Source organism: Bos taurus, chromosome 1 (genome assembly GCF_002263795.3).
Source record: "Bos taurus isolate L1 Dominette 01449 registration number 42190680 breed Hereford chromosome 1, ARS-UCD2.0, whole genome shotgun sequence".
Taxonomy (NCBI): domain Eukaryota; kingdom Metazoa; phylum Chordata; class Mammalia; order Artiodactyla; family Bovidae; genus Bos; species Bos taurus.
Genome location: NC_037328.1, coordinates 63,981,550 through 64,005,474, shown reverse-complemented (window position 1 = coordinate 64,005,474; position 23,925 = coordinate 63,981,550). Strand labels below are relative to the sequence as shown.

General features: G+C 44.0%; 1 protein-coding gene across 5 annotated transcripts in view; it reads right to left on the bottom strand.

Annotated features, from left to right (window-relative positions):
• The window catches only part of UPK1B (uroplakin 1B), a 29,045-nt gene extending 5,172 nt beyond the window's left edge, over positions 1-23,873 (bottom strand). The window contains exons 1-7 of one of the 5 annotated variants that reach the window (XM_010801071.4): positions 23,721-23,813; positions 21,477-21,558; positions 9,773-9,860; positions 8,314-8,514; positions 5,832-5,906; positions 5,028-5,150; positions 2,137-2,316 (exon numbers count right to left, since the gene is read on the bottom strand). In XM_010801071.4, the coding sequence (XP_010799373.2) occupies positions 2,137-2,316; positions 5,028-5,150; positions 5,832-5,906; positions 8,314-8,514; positions 9,773-9,841 (648 nt within the window). In that variant the 5' untranslated portion in view covers positions 9,842-9,860; positions 21,477-21,558; positions 23,721-23,813. 5 annotated transcript variants of the gene reach the window in all.
• Between the last annotated feature and the right edge of the window lie 52 nt (positions 23,874-23,925).

Here is a 23,925-nt window from a genome sequence, read left to right as displayed (position 1 = left end):
AGATCTCACAAAGCTGTTGGATTGCCTCAAAACTGGGTTGTTCGGTTTTAAGTGAAAATAAAAGATACATTTTTCATTTTCATCAAGAATTTCATTGAAAAATGTATTTATTAAGTGAGTGAACTTTCTGGCCAGCCCAGTACAATGTGGTCAGTACAATTTGACCACCTAGCAAACATTTATTGATGCCTGTTTTGTGCCAGGCATTATGCTAAGTACTGAGATACAGAATTGAATGATGCATGGCCCTCAAGGAGACTAATAGAAAAAACAGGCTTGCAAGCAAATACTTATTTTTCAAGGTATCAGCTGCAATAATAGAAGTAAAGTATATGAGGTACTGGGTGGCATACTTTGCTTTGTGAAAAGGGAGTGCTATAGGAGACTTAGCAGGACCTGTCACTTGGAGAGAGTGGTGGTGTGTGGGAATCTGGGAGATCAGAGAAGGGAGAATCAGGAGGAAAGTGTAGATAAGAGATTTAGTCAGGGGTGAGTGAGGGGGATTGAGAAAGTAGGAGCACAGGGAGCCAGACAGAGAGGAATTTCAGAATGCAGGACTTGGGTGCGAGAGCATGATTGAATGACGTGAATGTGTAGTCGTGGTGTAGCTAGTGGGTGGAGGAGGTAGTAAGGCCAAGGACTGTTAGGGAGGGTGAGACAAAAGTGTCAAAAGGAGGGTAGAGTTCCCTCATTACTAAATATTCTATGTGTAAGGGAAGATGACGTGGCTATGAAATGAACCATTTTTTTAATGGCAAACCTCCTTTTTGGTCTCTTTCAAAGACATGATCAGTGTGTATGGAATTACAGTCCAATCAAGATATATCTGCATGGGCTAGTTCCAAGGTTGAAATGTTAAAAGCATTTTATCATTCTTCAAAGTGATCATTATATTGCATATTGTGATTATAGGCAATATATTAAAATGTTTTTAGCAGTCTGAATATAATTAAGATGATACCAAAACCATGTTGCTGAAAGGCTAAGTGAGAGTTTCTTTGAACAACTCTACAACACAATCTGTATCACTCCCATGTCCTTTTCTGGGATAATGCAACCAATCCTAGTCCAGGTACCCTTCCAGAGGCGGCGGTAGGGGGTGGTGTTAAGGGGGGGTAGGAGGGAGGCCTGATGACCAGCAGTGCTTTGTCCTTCATTCTGAAAGTACATATTATTTCATCTGAGACTGAAGAGTCTGGCATTTCTCAATTACTTAATCTACTGGCACACAGCTAGCTTTGCTCAAAGTGGTAACTGGCACAGCAGTGTAAGCATTTTAGAGGCTGACTTCAAGTATATGAGGATTCTCTTCAGGGGTTTTTGGGATGATCACCAAGTTCCTCCTTGGCTTAGAGTCTGGGCTCTGCAGCCAGGCTGCTAGCATTTGAGTCCTGACTCTTCTACCTGCCAGCCGCATGACCTGGGCAAGGCCGTTATTAGTATCTCTATATCTTAGTTCCTCTTCTGTAAAATAGGGATCAAAGTGGCACTACCTGCTGAGCCTTAAATGAATTAATATCTGTATGGCACTTAGAAGAGTGTCTGGTATTTGATAAGTACTCAGTAAATGTTAGTTTTCATGATCATCATATCATTCTTATCAGGCTGGAAACACATTTTCAAAAACCAATTGTATGTAAACCACCTTTTACCCAAATCACCAATCGAATGTTTCAGGAAGACTATCCTAGCTTACCACTGAGTAAGGAAGGGGATACATCATTACTGCATCTACCCGCAGCAATCGCCATTGCTTTGGAACTGGGAAAATGTTCCTTTGTATGTCATCTTTTTCAATTTACATTTTGCAAAAATAGAGCAAATCTTTGTTTGATGTAAATATTTTTTCAAAATACTAATTCTATACTTTGTACAAATAGTTTTCATTTAAATAAAGTTGGATTTTGCTATTGCAATTCTCATGTTCTGTTCATTTCATCAAAATGTAAATTTTCCTAGATCAGCCCTGGATTAGCATTTACATTTTATTAACAGAGAAGGAAATAGTTAACATGAGGTTTAGGAAAAAGGATGCAGAATTCCTTAATGAGAGACTATTACCTACAGTTAACTAGTATTTTCTTCATGAAGAACAGATAAACCTTCTGGCAGGTCTTGGGTGGAACAAGGACTCACCTGACTATGGTAATATCCAGGCACTCCTAATTTGCAGGCGTCCAGGTTGAGAGGTTCTTTAAGGCTGTTCATAACACAGCATTGACGAGGCCAGGGGTAGTCAGCATCGCTGTTCTCAGTCCGGAAGGCAGAGGTGTATTTCTGCCAGTCTGACGGGCCGTTTACACCACAGCAATTGTCCTGTCAGCACACGAGATACAAAATTCTCTTCCATGATCCTTGACAAAACCACCAATGTAGCAACTGAGATTTCATGGAGAAAAAAGAGATGGAAAGTGTACCCTATTTACTGTTTACTAAAAATCTGCAAATGAAAGCTGAAGGTATTTTTAAGGTATTACATTTTAGAGTTTGCAAAATACATTTATATTTACTACTTTACTAGCCATTAATGAGCTCTGTGCTGCTGCTGCTGCTGCTAAGTCGCTTCAGTCATATCCGACTCTGTGCAACCCCATAGATGGCAGCCCACCAGGCTCCCCGATCCCTGGGATTCTCCAGGCAAGAACACTGGAGTGGGTTGCCATTTCCTTCTCCAAGGCATGAAAGTGAAAAGTGAAAGTGAAGTCGCTCAGTCATGTCCGACTCCCAGTGACCCCATGGACTGCAGCCTACCAGGCTCCTCCATCCATGGGATTTTCCAGGCAAGAGTACTGGAATGGGGTGCCATTGCCTTCTCTGAATGAGCTCTGTAGCTTTTGGCAAATTAAACTTTCCAAGCCTCATTTTCCTTAACTGCAAAACTGGGACAGATGGAGTACCTAACTCCTAAGCTTGTGAAGATTAAATTAGCTAATACCTTTAATGTGTTTACACAGCCCCTGGGCTCTAGTAAACCTTTAATAAATGTTAATCATTTTTAGTATCTTGATATAATAAGGTGAGAGAGTTATAATTATTCTCATGTTACATATGAGCAAATGGAGAATCAGAAAATTAAAATTTTTGTGGTGGAGAAATTATGAGAAATTCTTCTTGTTTTACTTTCCTATTTTTAAAAAACTCTTTCTGGAGCAATTACGTATTATTTTTACAATGGGAGAAAATAAACTAGAAAAAAACAACGAAAGCCTAGTGGCACATGGTTATGCGTCTACATAGGAGAGAAAGGGCACTTAATACATAGCTCATGGCCACGTGGTTATGCCTCTACATAGGAGAGAAAGGTCACTTAATACACGGCTCATGGCCACGTGGTTATGCCTCTACATAGGAAAGAAAGATCACTTAATACATAGCTCATGACAGTCTGGATAGAATTGAGGATAGAGGAGAAGACACATTTCATATCACCTTCCTTCCTTTTTATAAAATCTGCAAAAATGTTTCAAGGGAAGGAATTAAAACTGTGCCATCTCTCAACTTTTAGGACAAATATATTCAGCAAACTTGGTAATAAAACAACTACCTTAAAAGCATGTCCTGTTTTGGCACTGGATTATGGAAAATATCTCACCAAAGAAAGTAGTCATTCTGTAATTTGACGTGAGTATTTTGAGGGGAAATGATTAAATTTGAACCAGACTTGCTTCAGACTAGACTTTTAAAAATTGGAAAGTGGATCTTTCAAAAGTGTGACCATTCACATTTTCATTTGAAAAGCTTAGTTCTTTGCTAATTGAGTGGGGAAAAAAAAATGCTTGACCTCTAGTCAGAACAGTGATAGGAAATGAGGAAGTGACCAAGACATCGGAGGTCCTAATGGGCTAAAAAACTGTAGAACAGGAATATTAGACTAAATGAAGGAAATTTTAGAAGATAGAGTGTAAAGAGAGTTCAAAGAAGGGGTGGAGGCTATAAGAAGTTTGCTGATGATGGACTGGGAAACAGTGGAAGTTGGTTGGGAAGGGGGACAGGGCTGTACAGAGTTGGGTCAGATAAGGGCATACGTAGGAGATAAGTATGTACATTCTTACAGCCACGTGGGTATGATAATGGGTATTCTGCAAGACTTGTGCTTTTGATGGTATTTGAGGTAACTTTGGATATAAGGCTATGATTGCCAGTTAGAAAAAATTGGCTGATCAAGTCTAGAATAGGACTAGCCCACAGGTGTGAAAAGGCACTCAGTCAGTAAGATAGATAATAATTTCCACTTGAGTTCACTGTGGGGCGGAGGCAACATTTTCTTAATAAGTGATGTCTGAGTTCTAAGAAGCAGAGCATATGAGTAATCTACATTTCTTTTACTCCTATAAATGGAAGTGAATCAACATCACAGTTTAAAACAGAATATAGATCTAAGGGTTCACTGAGTCATATGTCCCTGCCAGTAAATGAGAGGAAACAGATGAACTTGCTTATGTCAAGTTTCTCCTTATTTTTAATTTTTCTTTACTTGGGTGCATCAGATCTTAGCTGCGGCACATGGAGTCTTTGTGGTATCATGCGGGATCTTCTGTGGCAGTGCACGGACTTTCTAGTTGTGGCACTCGGGCTCAGTAGTTGCTGTGGGCAAGCTCAATTGTTCTGTGGCATGTAGGATCTCAGCTCCCCGACCAGGGATTGGACCTGTGTCCTCCACATTGCAAAGTGAAAGTTGCTCAGTTGTATCTGACTCTTTGCGACCCCATGGACTAGTCCATGGAATTCTCCAGACCAGAATACTGGAGTGGGTTGCCATGCCCTCCTCCAGGGGATCTTCGCAACCCAGGGATCAAAGCCAGGTCTCCTCATTGCAGGCAAATTCTTTACTGTCTGAGCTACCAGGGAAGCCCACACATTGCAAGGTGGAGTCTTAACCACTGGAATGCCAGGGAAGTCTCTCAAGTCTTTTTTGAAGGAGGCCCCTTTGGAGGCTGTGGTCCCCATACTTTGACTTCACTCCTAACCACCCGTACACCTTGGATACTGGTTTAGGTACAAAAGGGGGTCTCCCCAGCAGGTATTACCTGGAGCATAAGTCTGTCCCAGGTCTTGGTGACTCCATTGTTTTTCCATTGGTCATCATTGTTTGGAGGACTGTTGTTTTGGTATCTCTCCAGCATCTGCTTCAGGAAGAGGTTGGGTGTGAACTATGGAGGGAGGAGGCAACACAAGAGGAAGAGTTAGCATATTAATCCTCAAGGAGGCAAAGTGATGTTTAGCCTGTGGCTGGGGGCACTGAACATTATCTCCTAAATAAAACTGAGCTCAGAGGCTGGGGTGGGGGTTGGGATTGGGTGTGAGGTTGTTCCGGGTGGCTGAAGTGCCTGTGTGGGGAGAAGACTCCCATCTCCAAACACATTCCAATGAAACCCAGGTGGACAGGCATTGGAGGGTGACCTAAGCCAGGGAACGGAGAAAGGAAAGAAAGCAGGATGCTGACTTAGGAAGATGTCTTAGATACAGTGGATTACTGATCATCCTGGTGGAAGGCCTGTGGCTGTGGCAGAGTGGTGAAGGGCATGGCAGTGCAAGCTTGGGCCCTGGACATGGCCTGGACTCAGGATTCCTCTCTTTCATTTACCAGCTGTGTAACCTTGGACAAATTACTTTTTAAGTCTCATTTTCTTTTTATCTATAAAATGACAATAGTGTTAATACCTATTTCAGAGGGTTATTGTGAGGAGAAGAATTATGTATTTATTATGAATATGCATATTACGATGCCTGGTGCAGGGTAAGGACTTAATGCATGTCAGTTATTGTATTATTATCACGGTAATGATGACTCATACAGTCGTTTCTGCTCCACTTTGGGAGGCTGTACTCACAAAGTCTCGTTGTGTTGCTGCTGTGATACAAGATGCCACTTCAAAAGCATATACAATAAACATCAGGATGAAATACTGGAAAGGAAACAAACGGAATTAAAAAATTCTGTCTACTTCCAAAGAATTTTTTTAAACAAATAATTATTATGTTTTCTGTAGCACATTTGCCTAAATATAATTATGCAATCATTTACACAATTATTCAACAAACCCTCACTGAACAGTGATTGGAGCCAGACTTGGTGCTAGGTTCTTTTTTTTTTTTTTGGTACTAGGTTCTAATCAGCTCAAGTCCCTTCTTTCCCCAGAGAATAGAAGACTGTTGAATACAGAGCTTTCTCAGTTCAGCACCTCGTATTTCCATTTAAACTGGGGAAAAACACACAAGAAAATGAGCTGGTGTTTCTGTGTGTTCATTCAATGGCTGGCAAGAGAGTCCTAGTGTATCAGACACTAGGTAGAGCCTCCTAACTTCCCTCTCTTTGGGGAATATCTTTATGGTTTACTGAAGATTTAGGATTACTGGGGACACAAAAGCTGAATAGGGCCATGTTTAACATCTATCCTGCCTCCTGACAATGTCCAGTCTTATCAGAGAGGAACAGGAACTACCTAGTGCCTGATACACCCACTGATGTATCTTCTTGATAGCACCTTCTCTCACCTCCCACCCTAGTTGTATCAGGTCAGTTGAGTAAAACAGCATATTGTGTGTTTTGTTGTGTGTGTGTGTGTGTGTGGTGGGGTGTGTGTATGCTCATGATGCCTCCACAGCACACTGCCCCTGTTTGTGCCTGGAGAATAACTGAAGGACAAATGACTTCTGAATATGGGCTGGAGACTTTGCCGTCCTCAGCCTTGCACAGTGCTTACTGTCCTCGGGTTCTTCTGGGAAGGGGCGCAGAGGAAACCATTCTTCCTACCTGGTCAGGGGCGATAGGGTCTCAGAGCTGGACCTCTGCCGCCCTAACCATTCCTCCCAGGAAAAGGCTTTGGCTACTTTTCACTCCCAGTTAACAGCAGGAGCCCCTTCAGAGGCGCCAGGACAGTGTTCCCCTGCTGTAATAGCTGTTGCCTTGCTATTTGTCGAGAGCTTTGCTTGTTCCCCTTAAAAAGGCTCAGAACCCCCTTAGAGATGCTCCAGAAAGGAGACACAGGGTGCAGGTGTTTCCCCTCAGTTGCATGGAGGGTGCGTGGCTCAGTCTCCTTGCCAGGCATGGCCAAGGGTGCTCCCAGCTGTGCCGTGCGCACATGACTGGCTCAGAGTGAGACCAGGACGTGGCTGAAGCTCACCTCTAAGGACACCTTTCCCTGCGTTCCTTTCCCCACCCTGAAAATGTGGGTGCTTTTGCCCTGGGACTAACTCACATTAAGGACCCAGAAAATGTAAATATTCTACATTCCCTGGGTACCAGCATGATGTTAGTCCACAGGAAAAGCAAACCAACAGGCACCTTAGCTTGCTGGACTTGGTTCCATGAAGATGGAACTCAGGTCCTGCAGCCTTTGGCTAAGAGAGATATTTCTGGGTAGGAAGTGGGGCCCCATCTTGGGGTGAGAAACTGCTGTCCTGAACATGGGTAGAGGGAGTGGAAGTTTAGACCTAGTACCGAGGGTTCTTAGCCTGGCTGGCTGAAAATCTGCTTCCACCTGCAAAGTCAGGGCACAGCCTGCTGTCTGCAGTTTGGGGCAGAAACCTCCCTATGGATGCCCAGAATTAGAGCCTTCATAGGCAGGTGGGAGGAGAAGGCAATGGTAACCCACTCCAGTGTTCTTGCCTGGAGAATCCCAGGGACGGCGGAGCCTGGTGGGCTGCCGTCTTTGGGGTCGCACAGAGTCGGACACGACTGAAGCGACTTAGCAGCAGCAGCAGCAGGCAGGTGGGAACTGAAACTCATCTCTACCTGGAGCCCAGCAAGGGATTCCAGGGTCCCTAAAAAGCAGAGTGAATGCATGAGATGGGAAGTGTAGGCCATTCCACAAAATTATCAGCCTTGAGCTCAAAAATGTCTAAGGAGGCTCATGTTTTCTCTTAAAACTTTATGCATATTTTGTGATTTATATCCTAATATATTAACACTTGATTACTATTATAATAAGATTTTAAACTACTTTTTCTCAGGAGAAGAAAATCTGATCATTGAGTTCTCACTTTGTCTCTCCTTTGGCCCGTGTAGCTCCTGGCTGTATCTGCTGGGCACATGCAGACACCAGTCAGAGAAGCCAAGATCTAGAATGTACTTAGTAGGTGACCCCCCAGGTGTCTCCCCTTCAGCCTCTCTGTACTGGACTTTTCTGGACTTGTGATACAGGAGAGCATCCTTGCCCCCACATGCAGGGAGGGTCTTCCCCTCTATTCACCCCTCAGCTGGCACCTGCTTCTACCTACCCCGCTGAAAACCAAAGCATTGTGCTCAGGGAAGAAGAAACAGTGCATCAAAATTGGTCCAGGAAACAAATGTACAGAGTTTTCAGGTCTTACCACCAGAAGAATTTTCCTGTTGGACTTCATGATGCCTACGATGCCCAGGACAGAGAGGCAGAAGAGGCAGATGCCAACAAACATGCCAATCCAGGCTGCTGCATAGATGTCGTCATTGTTGGTGGCTTCAAGCAGTGGGTAGAGGCTGTTTTGGTCTGATACAAAGAAGATGCACTCTGCCATCAGGGCGATGCCGCACATCTGCGAGCAGAGGGGGTTCAGTCAGGCTGATGGCCAGGAGAGCAGCGTTGGGAAAGGGATGGAGGAGTGGGCAGTGCTGGGAGGGACTAACTCTGCCCGCTGCATAGGCTGTAAGCAGCTGACTTAAACTCCTCACTGCCAGGCAACCAAACAGCTCCTTCCATCCTGTGAATTGGTTTCGTGCCTCCTTCCACATTTCTCTCTACTTTAGCTTTTGGGAGGAGACACAGACAATTTCAGACCATCCATAATACTCTTGGGGGCATGGGACCACTCGAACAATGACTTCTTGTAGGAAGATCATCTTTCACTTACATTCCCGCTGCCCACCACCCTAATTCTTGGACTGTAATAAATACTTAAACTGGTCCAGGTTGTGTTTATCAGTGCCAGAGAACCAGGCAATGTTGGTGGAGGAAGGAACCTTGGTGGTTATCTTTCCTGCTCCCTGGATTTTATAGATGAAGGATCTTGGCCCAGAAAGACAATGACTTGTCCAGAGTCATGCAGAGTCAGGCAGGGTTGGGCCCAGAGCCAGCGATCCTGACTCCTAAGAGCTCTTACCTCACTGTGCCCATGCAGCCTGGCCATTGAGCTACTCTCACATCCTGGTCCTGGCCTTCGTGTGACCAGAACAGGAAGATGCGGACTCCTGCCCCCAATAGCAGAGTCCAAGGAAATCAAACCCAAGAGGGAAAGGAAAGACACACCACCGTGTGTGTGTTGAGGATACTTGGACACTAACCATGGTAGGCATGGCTCCTTTTAGATTCTGGTGTTTAAAGCCTGGAGGAAAATCTCTCTCTTTTTCCACATGGTTTTTTGATATATTACATAGTTGGGTGCGTGCTAAGTTGCTTCAGTCATGTCTGACTCATTGCGACCCTGTGGACTATGGCCCACCAGGCTCCTCTGTCCATGGGATTCTCCAGGCAAAAATACTGGAGTGGGGTGCCATGCCCTTCTCCAAGGGATCTTTCCAACTCCAGGGATCGAACCCAAGTCTCCTGCGTCTCCTGTACTGCAGAAAGATTCTTTACTACTGAGCCACCAGGAAGCCCTATTACATAGTTACATAGGATTATTCATATTGTTAAATTCTAGCTAGCATGTTTTACTAATACATTTCTTAAAAGGGAGAAAAGATGAAGGGAACCAGTCACTATCTCTTTATTTTCCTTTAAAGTCTCACTTTTGTTGTATCTAAAATCATGATTACAGAAAGAGCAGAATTTCCTGGAAAATACTCATTACTTACACCGATAATCACATTTCCAAAAATCAGCAGGCCCTGGAAGCAACGAACAGTGGAGTCGTCTTTGGCCATCTTCAGGATTTCCCCCAAGCTGTGGACACAGTCGAGAACATTGCAACTGGATAGGAGCAGGGAGTAAAGACTGCTGCCAGCCCCACAGCAGAACTCACTCACACCATGTGCCTCCTTGTGTTCTGAAGCACCCAAACTAAGCCCGGCGGTCGTTTAGCAATGGAGGAGGTTTCGTTACTATGTTCAGTAATCACTGTAATTTCATAAAGAAGAAAAAAAAGGTAAAGCTGATCTGAGTCTGATTATCAACTTTTAGGAGTTCTTTAAGATGTGCAACATACAGACTGCATTCTTCTGAGTGATGACCTGAGGCCCAAAGTCACCCAGGACAGACCTGAGGTGGTGACGAAGCACCCTGAGGTCCGACAGACCTGAGGTGGTGACGAAGCACCCTGAGGTCCCTGGTATGGTTCTTCCTGCCCTTGGTCATGGCAAGCTGAAGCCCAAAGGAAAAACATGTGGGTGGAGTGGGCAATTGGTTCCCATTTAGACTCTGGGCAGCTGTTAAAAACCATTATTTTCAGGAGGTCTTATTATCTTCAAATATAGCTGGGAAATTAAAAATACTCTGTCACGTTGAGCGGGGGAATGGGGGGCGGTGGGAGAAAGAGGGGCTAACTGTTCCTTCTATGTGGTACTCTGCTAAGGACTTGACATACACATATGTGATTTTCATAACCCAATTAGGTAGAAAAAGAAAAAGGATGAGGAGGCTCCATTTTGCAGATGAAGAAACTCAAGCTTAAATTGGTAAATTAAGTTCCCTGGGGTCTTACAGCCAGTAAATGGAAGAGCTGGGCTGGAGGCTTGGTCTACACGACTCCAGAGCCCAAGTGCTGCTTCTCAGCCCATTTGGCTCCCAGAAAGTATTTACGAGGTTAATGCTGTGTCTAGCGCTTTATGGGTCTCTCCCTCGGTAAGGATTCTCTGGAAGGAATGCGGGGTAAGTGTTTGGGTGATTTATTTTCGCTTTTACACTGGAATTATAGCTATCCACATCTTTCAGTGTTTTGTTTATTAAATTAATTAACTATCCACTTCATGCACTCAGGCTCTAAATCAAAATGTATTATATGACACAACTTGCATTTTGAGGTATACAAAGATACATAAGGGAGATTGACTTTCAGGCTTTAGTAGGGAAGCTGTGTTCCCAAATCATTATAACACATGTAATAAGATCTTAATAACATCAGAGTTTTGAGGAGGGAAGAGATAATGCTCGCAGGGTCTGTGTGGTTTCCGTGCATCAAATAGATGTGGGTGGGTGTGGGAGGAAAGTGGGAGTGACATTCCAGGTAAAAGGAAAGGAAAGATCAGGGAGTAGAGCCTTAGAAGAGTGAAGAGCCCAGGAGATAACAAATGAGCCAGTTTGGCTGAAGTCCTGGTGTGTGTCATGAATCCGTGGGAAACAAGCCTTCCATTTGACTCAGACCTTGCTAAATTGTAACTTCTTTGTTACACTCTAATGTAAGTATCTACAACCTTCCAAGTAACCTTGAACATCTCTAAATATTTCCCCTACCTGTTCACTTGGCTAGTGGTAGAAACTGAAGGAGTTGAAATTTATGAGTGTTTTTTTTGGCTCAGAATGGGGCACATGGTGGATATCACCAGTGTCATCAAAGTTTGCTGAGTGAATGGAAGAAACGGGGTCGTTGTTACAAGATTGCTAGGCGGAGCTTCTGATTAGAAATGGCATTCATTTCTTTCCCATTGGAAATGTCATTTCAGACTTAGAAATGTCATTTCTTCCCTGAGACGGTTGCCCTGAGACAGAGTGGAGCCAGAGTCTGGAGTTAATGCACAACCTCCCCATACGGGAGCCTCACTCACGTAGCCGGCTCAGCATGTTATAAAGCCCCTCCCTGGAATGTGCTGATACTGCTCCTGACCAGTTGGGTTACCATCTAAACTAGACACAGATAAATAGACCGTGAAAGGTAGTTCAGGCAACACAGGTACATATAGAGAGTAAAGGGTAAATGTCCAGAGAGGCCAGAAGCAGCCTGGTGAGCACCCAGCACCCATCTGCAGGGGTAACTTAGTTGTGGTCATTAGTTGGGCTTAAAGAATGAAAAGAAGGCAGTTTGTTCCTTTAAGGAATTTAAAGTGTGATGATAGCAATGTGGATTCAAAGCAAAAATGACTATACCCCCATAGAATAAAGGAGGAAAGTAGAGCTATGGGGATAAGGGAAAAGGCGGGTAGGTCTCCAAAGAAAGAGGGGGAGCTGATGGGACCCTGAACAAAGGACCTGGCCCCAGTGGCCTAAATATATCCCACAAGATCCCAAAGACAGTTCTGCCACACAGAGTTTTAAAGAAGGGGAAGAGACCCAGGAATACTTTGTGGGAGAATGGCAAGTCAAAATTAGGGTGGGAAAATGTGGACCAGAGCGGGAGAAAGGAAGGAAGGAGGCAGGTGGGAGCTTGGTTTGAGGAAAAGGAGAGTGAAATGAAGAAATCGAGACAAGCGTGAGGTAGGAGATGTCAGGGAGGCAGCCGGCCGGTGACTGATTGAGGAGGGCAGGACTGTGTGGATGCGCAGGGAATGCCCTCAGCTTGCTGCCTGCTAGATGTTTCTCTTTTTCCACTAGGAGTTCACTTCTCCTTCAGCAGTGCTTAATCACTTAGATAATGAAACAAAAGAACAAAGCGATGGTGAAAGCGTCATGTTGCGATCACTTAGTAATATCCTCAGCACATATTGGCACTCTGTGTTCATCCTCTCAGCAGACCTGAGAGATGGGGATTTTCACCAAAATCTGTGTTTGTTTCTTGTTGCTGTTGTAACAAGTTACCAAAGACTTAGTGACCTCAAAGAACACCCCAGTTTCATCTTACAGTTCTGGGGATCAGAAGCATGACATGAGTCCCAGTGGGCTAAAATCTAGGTATCAGCTGAGCTGATTCTCCCCTGGAGGATCTAGGGAAGAAGCTGTTTTCTTGCCATTTAGCAGATGCAAAAAAAGAGGCTGAAAGAGATTAATTGCTTTGCCCAAAGCCTTGTTGCTAGAAAATGCAAAAGCTGAGACTCAAACCCAGATCCAGATCATTCACTTTTCAGGGCAGATTGTAAAGATCTGCCATGTGGCTGACACTTTGAGAAGGAAAAGAAACACCTGGGTTGTTGTCTTGCCTATCCGGGAATGGAGAGGGTAGATGCTACATTTTCCTGCTCAGATGATCCTGTCTTGCAAAGGTCAGAATCACTAGGTCTCTCTTCACTTTCCTGTCTAAGTTCTTGCCTCCTTAACCCCTCAACACTGCACTAATTTTTGCACATTTTCCCTAAACCCAAGGCTGCACCCATAAGTTGTTCTAGAAAACCTGTCTAGATGCATCCCAGACCTGGAGCTCTCCCACCCACCCTTTGATACCAAAATTTTTATAAGTAAGAGGTGCAAACGTGCAGGTTAATGTGAGAGTCAGCATTTCATAGACTCTCCATGGCCGCCTGTAGTTAGACTAGGTTGGTGTCTAGAAGACCTAAAATATTTATTACATCCTCCAAACAGCCACAAATGTCAAGAGGTGTGGCAGTTAGGGGGCCAAGTGTAGGTTTCTAGCAGCTCACAGTGTGATCTACTGGCTGTGGTCTAACGGTAAGCATCCCAGACTTGATGTTAGAAAGCCAAGGTTCAAACTCAGTCTTGCCCAGTCCTTACTGTGTAACCCTGGGCAATGCGACTCAGTGTCTATTCAATCCTCATGTATAAAATGAGTAGAATATAAGTTGTTTGGTGGGATTGTTGTGATTACCGAGATTAAAGATGGGGAAGTGATCGGTAAACACCAAGACTGTTTACCAACATTAGAAATTATGCATAATAATTGGGCTGTGTCTTTGCTTTATGTACCAGTGACTCCTGGACCCTAGGAAGGAGGTTTCAGTGGTTACCGATGCTACAACCAGAGGCTTCTAGGTGGGGGTGAAGCATCCTCTTTCACCTTCCCCTGCTCCTTGCTCAAGGGCTGCTCTGCTGGAGGGTCCTGAAAGCCTTACCCATCTCCCATGTGAGCTCCTTTTTATTTTCCATGGAAAGATTCATGGTCGGGGAAGGGGAGCTCACTGGGAGAGGGAAAAAGCTTCCGGGATGTGCTTGGGGTATGGCCAGAGTCAGGTACCAAACTGCACGTCCACATGGGAGGGGCCCTCTGTGCATTCCACCAGCATTCCTCAACGGTTAACACCATCTGGCACTGGGGTGCTCTGGAGCCTCTGGTCCAGACTGCGAGGTGATGCAGAGATGACCCTCAAGTTTCCTCCTCTCTGCTGGCGCCGCTTCCTCTCTAACACAGAAGGGACTCAGGGAGTACTCTGTTCTGCTGCCCTTGTGCGTTCTTTCCTCCCAGTGTCAGCCTGGGAAGGGCTTCCTGTACTTTTACTGCAAGAGTCTCCAAAGCAAGAGAAGGCCCTGGGAACCCTGTTTTATTTGCCTTTTTAGGTCCTATGTGGCACAGTGCCTTACACGTGGTAGGCTCTTAATAAATTATTTTACTCAGTAAAAGAGTATATGAAGTGCATTTTTAAAACGTGTATTTGAATGAGAAGAATAAATGAGTAAGTTGTTGGCCTAGACCTTTACTGCAGAAGAGATTCAGTGAAGGAGAAAAACATGGGCTTCGGTCGGATCTAGGTTTGAATCTTGCTCTACCACTTAGTGGTTTTGTGGCCTTTGGTAATTACTTAATCTTTTTGAGCTTTCTCTAAAAGGGTAACATAAGACTTAACTAAAAGGGTTACTATGAAAATTACGTGGGTGTATGGGTGAAGTTCTAACACAGTATCAGTTACCCAACCAATATTTATTTTCTTTACCTTTGCCTCAGTTTCTTGAAGCAGACAGACCAGAACAAACAGTGAATGATTAAGGCACCTAAAGCTAGTGATTTAATTTTGTTTTAAAACAGAAGCACGTTGGGAATCTAAATTGGTACAGCCACTGTGGAAAGGTTTCTCAAAACACTGAACTAAACCGTATGACTCAGCAATTTCACTTTGGGGCATATTCTGAAAAAAAGAAAAAGCCCCACTATTCAAAAAGGTAAATGTGCCTCTATGTTCACAGCAGCATGATTTACAATTGCTAAGATATGGAAGCAACCTTAGTGTCCATCAACAGATGAATGGATAAAGAAGATGTAATCGACAAAGAATAGAATTTTGCCATTTGCAAGGACACAGGTGGACTTGGAGGTTGCTATGCTAAGTGAAAGAGAAAGACAAATATGATATCATGCATATGTGAAATCTAAAAAACTACAGCAGACTAGTGAATATAACAAAAAAGCAAACTCACAGACATATAGAAAACAAATTAGTAGTTACCAGTGGGGAGGAGGAGGGGCCTAGGAGGTGCAAAGTATTAGGTATAAAATAAGCTGGAAGGATATATTGTACATCATGGGGATACAGCCAATATTTTATTATACCTCTAAGTGGAGTATAATCTTTAAACACTGTGAATCACTATTATTATACACATGTAACTTATATAATGTACATCAAGTATATTTCAATTAAAAACAAATAGCCACACTTTCAAAGGAAATATGAAAATATGACTTCAGTATGAAACTCTCATATACAAACTCAGATCAAAATCTGGCTGAAGCAAAAGTTGGGAGCCTAAGCTTCCCTTATTCAGCTCTAAACTTCCTAACCACAAGGCTAGCCCCAAATTGGTTGGAAACTGCTATTTCTAGAACTAATAGAAAAGAAACATGTAGGCAGATCACTGCTCAAAATGCAGTTACCAAAGAAGTTAGAAGGTGCTCAGGAGTGACGTTGGAAAACCCTGGTTTAATGTGTAGGCTGATATTACACAATCTCTCAAGAGGAAACTAAACTCCTAGGAAAGCCTCCTAGAAAATGGTGGCAAGTGAGTTTACTTCTCTAGTAGACTAGCTGGAGAAACCTCTTGGAGGGGTTGTGTTACTGGATCACTTAGAACAAAGGCAATGGGATTTCTATGAAAGAAAAGGATCAGACCTGGTTAATCTTTTGAAGTTCTTGGAAGGCTTGTAAATGCCTGTGCACAAGGGTTAACTAATAAACTTACTTAGATTGCACAAAGAAAAACTCTGACAAAGTGCCCTGCTGATGGTTATTTTAAAAAAATAAAAAAGACATTATGAATTTGTTGACCTTTCCATAGAGGTCAGGCATGGAGAGAGAACCAAAAGAGAGGGACAAATGGGCCCTTTTCTACATAAGGAATATAAACTGTGATGGTCTCTGTAGCCTGGAGTAGTTGTGCCTTATAAAGTTAACAAACTTCTTGAGTTTTGTCTCAGCCTGCCTCATAAGGAAGTACCACAATGAATACCCTTCCATGATTAATTTTATGTGTTAAGTTGATTAGGATAGGGCTTACCTGGTGCTTCAGATGATAAAGAATCTGCCCGCAACATGGGAGACCCGGGTTCGATCCCTGGGTCAGAAAGATGCCCCAGAGAAGGAAATGGCAACTCGCTCCAGTATTTTTGCCTGGAGAATCCCATGGTCAGAGGAGTCTGGCAAGTTACATTCATGGGGTCATAAAGAGTTGGATACAACTGAGGGACTAACACTTTCACTTTGATTAGGATATGGGGCCTAGTTGTTTGGTCAAATATAATACCAGTCTAGGTATCACTGTGATAACATTTTTTAGATGTAATTAATGGTTAAATAAGTTGCCTTTGCATAAAGCAGATTACCTCCCATAATGTGGGTGGGCCTCATCCAATCAGTTGAAGGGCTTAAAAACAAAGACTGAGGTTTCCCAAAGAAGAAGCAATTCTGCCTCAAGATTGCAGCATAGAAACCCTGTACAAGTTTTCAGTCTGCAGATTTCAGACCCAAGACTGCAACACCAGCTTACCTGAATTTTCAGGCTGCTAGTCTGCTCTGCAGATTTCAAACTTGTCAGCCCCCCACCCCCATCCCAGCCATATAAGCCAATTCCTTAAAATAAATCTTTTCCTCTATATATATATCCTATTGGCTCTTATTTCTGTGGAGAACTCTGCAAGATGCATGCTCCTGATTTAAACTAATTTATAGTTTTGGTAGAAACAAATGCGATCATTTTCTGGTATTTCCTGAGAACATTTCACCCTTTCTTTCCAGTTCCCACTTCCAGATCCTGACTTCTGGCTCAGATGGATCCACCCATTTCTGTTTCCTTTCCACACACTGCCTTCAGAGGGAAGTTTCTAGAGCAGAGGTTCTTAAACCATCCTACAGAACACAGATGTTCCACCTATTGGGGGGACATTTCTTTGATGCCGAAATTGAATAATTGCAGTCATTTCCTAAGCTGAAGAAAAATGAACGATCAGAATTGGTCATTTTAAGCATCTTCCTCCCACAAAGTTTTCCATAAATCTTGGGTGCCCGCTACCACCTGCCTAGCTGAAATCTAGTTTATAGTATGAACTTAGGCCAACATGATTTACTGAGTTATTTTAAATCTAATACATCAACATGTTGTGGTGTTCCACAAAGATTAACATGACTTCTAAGCTCCAGACAGAGGGCTGGCTGTCCGTTCAGGTGAGTTCCACTTCTCTGAACCTAGCCCCCAGGTTCCCCCACAGACATCCCTGTGCTGTGCCCACCCTTGGCTTCCCTCCAGGAGTTGTCTGGCTGGGCCTCTGTGCTCTCCTGGGTTGGGGTGTGGCTTGCCCCAGAATTCTGGCACAGTATAAGAGGGATGCGGAGAAGGCAATGGCACCCCACTCCAGTACTCTTGCCTGGAAAATCCCATGGACGGAGGAGCCTGGTAGGCTGCAGTCCATGGAGTTGCTAAGAGTCAGACACGACTGAGCGACTTCACTTTCACTTTTCACTTTTATGCACTGGAGAAGGGCAATGGCAACCCACTCCAGTGTTCTTGCCTGGAGAATCCCAGGGACAAGGGAGCCTGGTGGGCTGCTATCTATGGGGTTGCACAGAGTTGGACACAACTGAAGCGACTTAGCAGCAGCAGCAGCATAAGAGGGATGAGGAAGTAATAGGGCTTTTTATCAGTAAAATGTTGACACCTATGTTTTCAGCTGTTTGGAGCCAGAAAACTAATAACGACCCTGGTCCTGGGGCTTCCTCCATCAGGAGACAGGAGAGAGTGCTCCCAGTGCAAACGTCTCTCCAGGTTAAGACTTTTACTCTTGTTCTTTTTGAATGCTACAATGTTACAATGGCTCTACCTGAGCCAGACACCTCCTCTCCACAGCTCAGTGGGCCTTCCTCCTGTACCAGCAGCCTGGTCCCAGGTGTGACCGGGCATAAGCTGTCACTGTGATCCTGCTCCCATAGTCCCAGAACTGGAGATGTGATGAGGCAAAATTGTTCAAACAGGTGCCGGGGGGGCTGGCTTAGGGAAAACACACCTGGGATCCCCGGCGGGAAAGGTTGCTGTAAAGGATGCTGCTGGGACATCTGGCAAACCTTGGGTCTAGACTGTCCACAGAGGGTGGTGGGGGAGGGGGACATCAATGTCAAAGCTCAAAGCTCCCTGGTTTGATGGCCTGCGGCCATCTCAGACAATGTCCTTGTCACGACAGATGCCTGCTGCGATCTTCAGGGCCACAGGATCAAGACATCTCAAAGGTTGAGCAAAGAAACAATAACAATACACAGACACTGAGGGAGTAACAACGCAGACCTTGGCGAACCTTCTGTTAAGGGACAGATAATAACTGTTCTTGGCTTTGTAGTGATAATGTCTCTGTCACGACTCAGCCTAGCCATGACATGCAACCAAGTTAGGGCACAGAAACGAACAAGCACAGCTCTGTGCCAATAAAGCTTCATTTACCGAAGCAGACAGTGGGCTGGGTTTAGCCAGTAGCTCAGTTGATAAAGAATCTGCCTGCAATGCAGGAAACCTGAGTTCGATCTCTGGGTTGGGAAGATCCCCTGGAGGAGGGCATGGCAACCCTCCAGTATTCTGGGCTGGAGAATCCCCATGAACAGAAGAGCCCGGAGGGCTACAGTCCATGGGGTCGCAAAGAGTTGGGCACAACTGAGGGACTAAGCACAGCACAAGTGCCAGTCACTTAGTCTTGAGATGCACTGTCCTAAAACAATCTGGTTTTCTATTACTCCCCTGCTTAAACACCTACAAAGCCTCCCTGCATCCTCAGTTCAAGGTGGGGGTGGGGGTGGGGGTGGGAGCAGGATGGGGAGGGGTGGAGTCCCCACCCCAGCACAAGCTCAGCCGCAGGCTCCTTCTTGCTTCCTAATTCCAGATGGCTTTACTTGTCCATCCATCCTCTCCTGTTCACCAATCTCTGCAAATCCAAATTTCTCCTCTCCTACTCTGCTGCACTTGAATTTGAGACCTTTTTGGCTTTTCAGCTCTTAGAGACAGACTAATAACTTCCCTTTGCCTGTGTCTGTAGCTTTTGTCCAGTCCTAATCATTTTATTCTCCTTGTGGCCCAGGGAAGAGAGGCTGGTCAACCAAAGAGATAAAGCACCAACTCCTCAGTTTGTATTCAGTCATACCAACCATGTTCCGGATGGCCTCGCACTCACTTTCCTCTGCTCCTCTGTGCGGTGTCTCATTTTTGCTTCTTGAACTCTTTACCATCTTCTGAAGCTCAGCTGAAAATCCTTTCCTTTCCTCAAGCACCCATGCCCAGAATTATCCTTCCTTTCCTACTTCCCTCTCTCTGCCCAATCAAACAGTTCTCAAGGGCAGCCCGCACTGGGTCCTGTTCAGTGTACTTGTGTGTATGTGTGTGGGGGGGGCTTTTCTTCCCTACTAGCCTCTGTCATGACAGCCTAAGTGACACCTTGTTCCTGTTTTTCTTTCTTTTTTGTTACTTCTTTTCTTTACCCACCTTTGTTAAGAAGTTAATTCTGAACCCCAAAACGAATAGATTGCTGTACATGTAAAAAAGTCGTTTGATGAATAATTGCATTAAAGAAACAAAATCAGAAACTTTCAAATTACTTGGTCAGTGACACACTTTAAAGTCAATGACTACACTCTTAGTAGTTTTGTCTTACAGAGAAGGTATGTGATTGCGGAGAAATTAAGGTGTCACTTATCCCAGGGTCATTATTGGCTATGTGCCCTTTGATAGTATGATCCAGTATCAGCTCTGGCTGTAAACCGAGAGGCTTTATAGTCAGTCCCGTCATGGTGCAGATGAGGAAACCAAAGCTGCTAAGGGAAAGCGACTTGTTCAAGATCACTAATGTGTCATTTTCAGAGCCAAGATCTGAGTCAGATCTCCTGACTCTTAAACCAGGACTTTGTATTAAATTTGTCACTGATCTTTCTTCATTCTAAGGTAGGGAGATACTACTTCCCTTTGTATTTCCTTAAAACGAAGAGAGAAACTCCTAACGCCCTGCCAGAAGGTGAGTCACATAAGCAAAGCTGACAAGGTGAGAACTTTCTACGCTTGCTCTCCAGTCAAAGTCTTTCTCACTCTTCATCTTAATTTCCAAATTTCCACAAATCGAGAATCACTCCTTTGCTCCTGGTTAGAATGCAAATACATATAAAAGAGGCACAGACAGTGAGCCTCACAAGCCATCAATATCAATGCCTCATTGTGAATGGTTTGAGTAGAAATCGGTCTCCAAATTTCCAAAGGAAGAGGGAAGATACCATGGGAGGGAAAGAGACCCAAGGAGCGGGAAGAGCCGAACAAATGAACTTCCTCCCTCATAATCTAGGGGCTTGGGGCTGTGGGTAGAGACTGACTGCTGATACTGTGCCTGTGTCTGCCCCTCTCCACTTCACTCTTAGCTCCCAGTATGGGTGAGCTTTTTCAGATAGGGGGTTTCCTGAAACTGAGTTATTTCAAAGCAATGCTTCCCTCAAATATATTTGAACTTTTTCTTTTTCTTCCTTCCCTTTTTTTTGTTTGTTATTTGGGAGGGCTAGGCACCCCACTCCAGTACTCTTGCCTGGAAAATCCCATGGATGGAGGAACCTAGTAGGCTGCAGTCCATGAGGTCGCTAAGAGTCAGACACGACTGAGCAACTTCACTTTCACTTTTCACTTTCATGCATTGGAGGAGGAAATGGCAACCCACTCAGAGTTCTTGCCTGGAGAATCCCAGGGACAGAGGAGCCTGGTAGGAGGCCGTCTATGGGGTCGCACAGAGTCGGACATGACTGAAGCGACTTAGCAGCAGCAGCAGTAAAGGAAGCGGATGGGATAGAGTGAATTTTAGAAAGTGGAATTGGCAGTGGGCAGAGGATGGAGTAGCTGCTGTCCTCTTTAGAAACGACATTGCCCTTGACTGAAAGTACTCAGTTCACCTCAAAATATTTTCCACACATAGTAAAGCCCCTGTGAGCCCCACCCTGTGGAAGACTGCCCAGTGGCCTGGCACCATGATGATTTATTCCAATTGCACAACATCCTGGGAGTTCCTTTGCTCTGAGAAGTGCAGATTCTTTTAAGAGGCTGGAGTTTTCTTTACGTTTTTTTTCATTGTGTCTTCATTCAGTTTGTTTTCTTCTAAAAATTATTCATCTACACAGTGTTAATGTTTCCAGACACAATGAAAAATAGGTCTAAAAATCATTGCTCACTAAACAAACCAATTTTCAAAGCAGGAGAAAAAGGAGAGAGACTCACCCACCAAGCATGAGATCATTTTTTCAAGTTCATTACCTCTTTTCCTTACCCAAGTTTGTTGGACCAGAGAACACACAAACCACACCTTGCACTTTAGTTCCTGTTAGTGAAATTTGGGCTGACAAAGGAAAAAAAAAGAGAAATAGGAGAGGACAAAATAGACAATAGGCCATTGCCTTAGCCCAGATTCTGAAACCGAGAACTAGATCAGACACTTGTACGACTCAGAGGTGAGGATAAAGATGTCTGTGGAGATTATATCAGGACAGTTGCTGATCTGCTTACATTTAGGGTATGATGAGTCCCTGGGAATGATAAGTGATCAAAGAAGGAACTTGTTCTCATGGCCATGACCCCCATTGCGCAGAGCATCCCTTAGTTTTTCTTTCTTTAAAACTCTAAACCTGCTCTGACTCATGTAGTAACTAGTAGAGACATGAAGCTATTTAGATTCTAATTAAATTCAATTAAAATTCAATCCTTGGGAGGGGGATTCAGGATGGTGGGACACATGTACACCCATGGCAAAAACCACCACAATATTGTAAAGCAATTAGCCTCCAATTAAATAAATTAATTTTTAAAAAAGAATAAAGTTAAACCTGTTTAAAAAAAAATTCAATCCTTATGTTGCACTAGTCACATTTCAAATGCTCAATAGCCATATGTGGTTAGCGGCTGCTGTATAGAACATTTCCATCTTTGCAAAGAGTTCTTTGGGACAGTGTGCTCTTGCCTCTTGATGCTTGCTGTGCTGATCTGAGTCACTCTCCAACCTGAAGTCAAGCACTAAGCTGTAAGCAGTGGCTCAGGTGTTCTCAGCCCACTGAGGGCCTCGGGTGCAGGCAATGTGAGTGGCATGCCCAACCCCAGGGCAGGAACACTATGGAGATTCCTTGGGGGAGGTGAGGTTAAGGTACCTCCCCATGAACTTGGTCTCTGCACCAGTGAGGGAACAGTGACGCATCAGGGGTGTGGGTAGCCTGCATGGCCATGAGGCCCAGATTCCAGCATCAGGGTGAAGTATATTCTAGGATTGACCACTGTTTGCCCTGGGTAAGAATGTAAGCAGGAGGGGCCAAAAGAAATTCTGAGATTTCATTTGCTTTTCTTGACTAGATGGTGTCTAAGATCCCCTTTGTATTTACAAGCCTGTGAATCTTTCAAGATAGCTAAAAACTCCCAGTTGAGTTGATTTTTATGCCCTTTTTTTTCAGAAAGCAAAACAAACAAACAAACAAAAAACTAAACTAAAAACTCTGTTGTAACAGAAAGCAAAATAAGAAATACTTCTCCTCATGGAGAAAGGTTAATTGCTAGAACTAAACAATTCCTTACAAGGCTTGAAAACTGTATAACTCAAGCTATATACATAACTGAAATATGTATTTATATACAATCTAAGTGAGTTCTTTCTGTAGTACTTAGCAATTCTATTCAGGCAAAACATCATCAATAAACATGCTCTTTAATTAAAAAAACATTAAAATTCATAAAAATTTAAAATGTCTTAAGTATCTTTAAAGCCATTTGTAAGTGGGGTTTTAAGTTCATAAACGTAGAGTAGTACTCATATTATTTGAATCTTAACCTGTATTATGTGTGGAAGTGTTGTTGGAACATAAAATACAACCTGCAAACCCTGATGGAAACACCAACTGATGCAGAGTGAAAAGAAGTTATGTAAAAATAACATTGTGTAGATGAAGCTAATTTGTTGACCTGTTTCAACATTTATTAAGCAGAACTGTTTGCAGAGAAGAAACGTGAATAAATTGCCTCTCAAATCCCATTATGAATGGACAAGACCAAATGATTTCTGACAAGAAGTCTGGGAAACTTTCTTTCTGCTAGGCTAATTTTTCTTTTGCTTTTCTGACTCTACAGGGGAACTGGAAGCCCACAAAGGTGCCTGTCTATCTAAGATTTAGTCAGGAGATGGAGGTTTTCCCAGGGTTCTCGGATTTTTCTTGGTTTTTCTGTGAGGAAATGTGAGGTGGAAATCAGGATGGGTGAATAATACCCGACGGAAGAACTTTATCTCAGTTCTGAGAACTGAACCATATCAAAGGGGCTGAGAAAGCAGTTGTACAGTTTAAAGTAAAAGATATTGTGAACAGCCACAATAGCCTAACTTACAAAAAAAATGACAGACTCTATTCATCAGGAAATGAACTTCTCCCCCTCTCCCTTGCAGACAGCTCACTCCCCTCCCAGGAAAGCAACCCAGCCCCAAAGAGTGCAGGTATCTTCCCTGCACAGTGGAATGGGTCTACTCACCTTACCCTCTCCTCCTCCTCCTGGTACTGTGTCGGCTCTCTGCACGCTGCTCTGGCCAGAGGTGCTTTTCTACCCCGCACCAATCCTTTGAACCTCTGGGACCAGGGAAGGGTGGTCTGTGATTGGGAGAAGGCATCTCACATGGGCTGAGCCTGATGCTGCCTAAGCCTGCCTCTCTAGGGCCGGAAGTAACAGGAAACTTTCA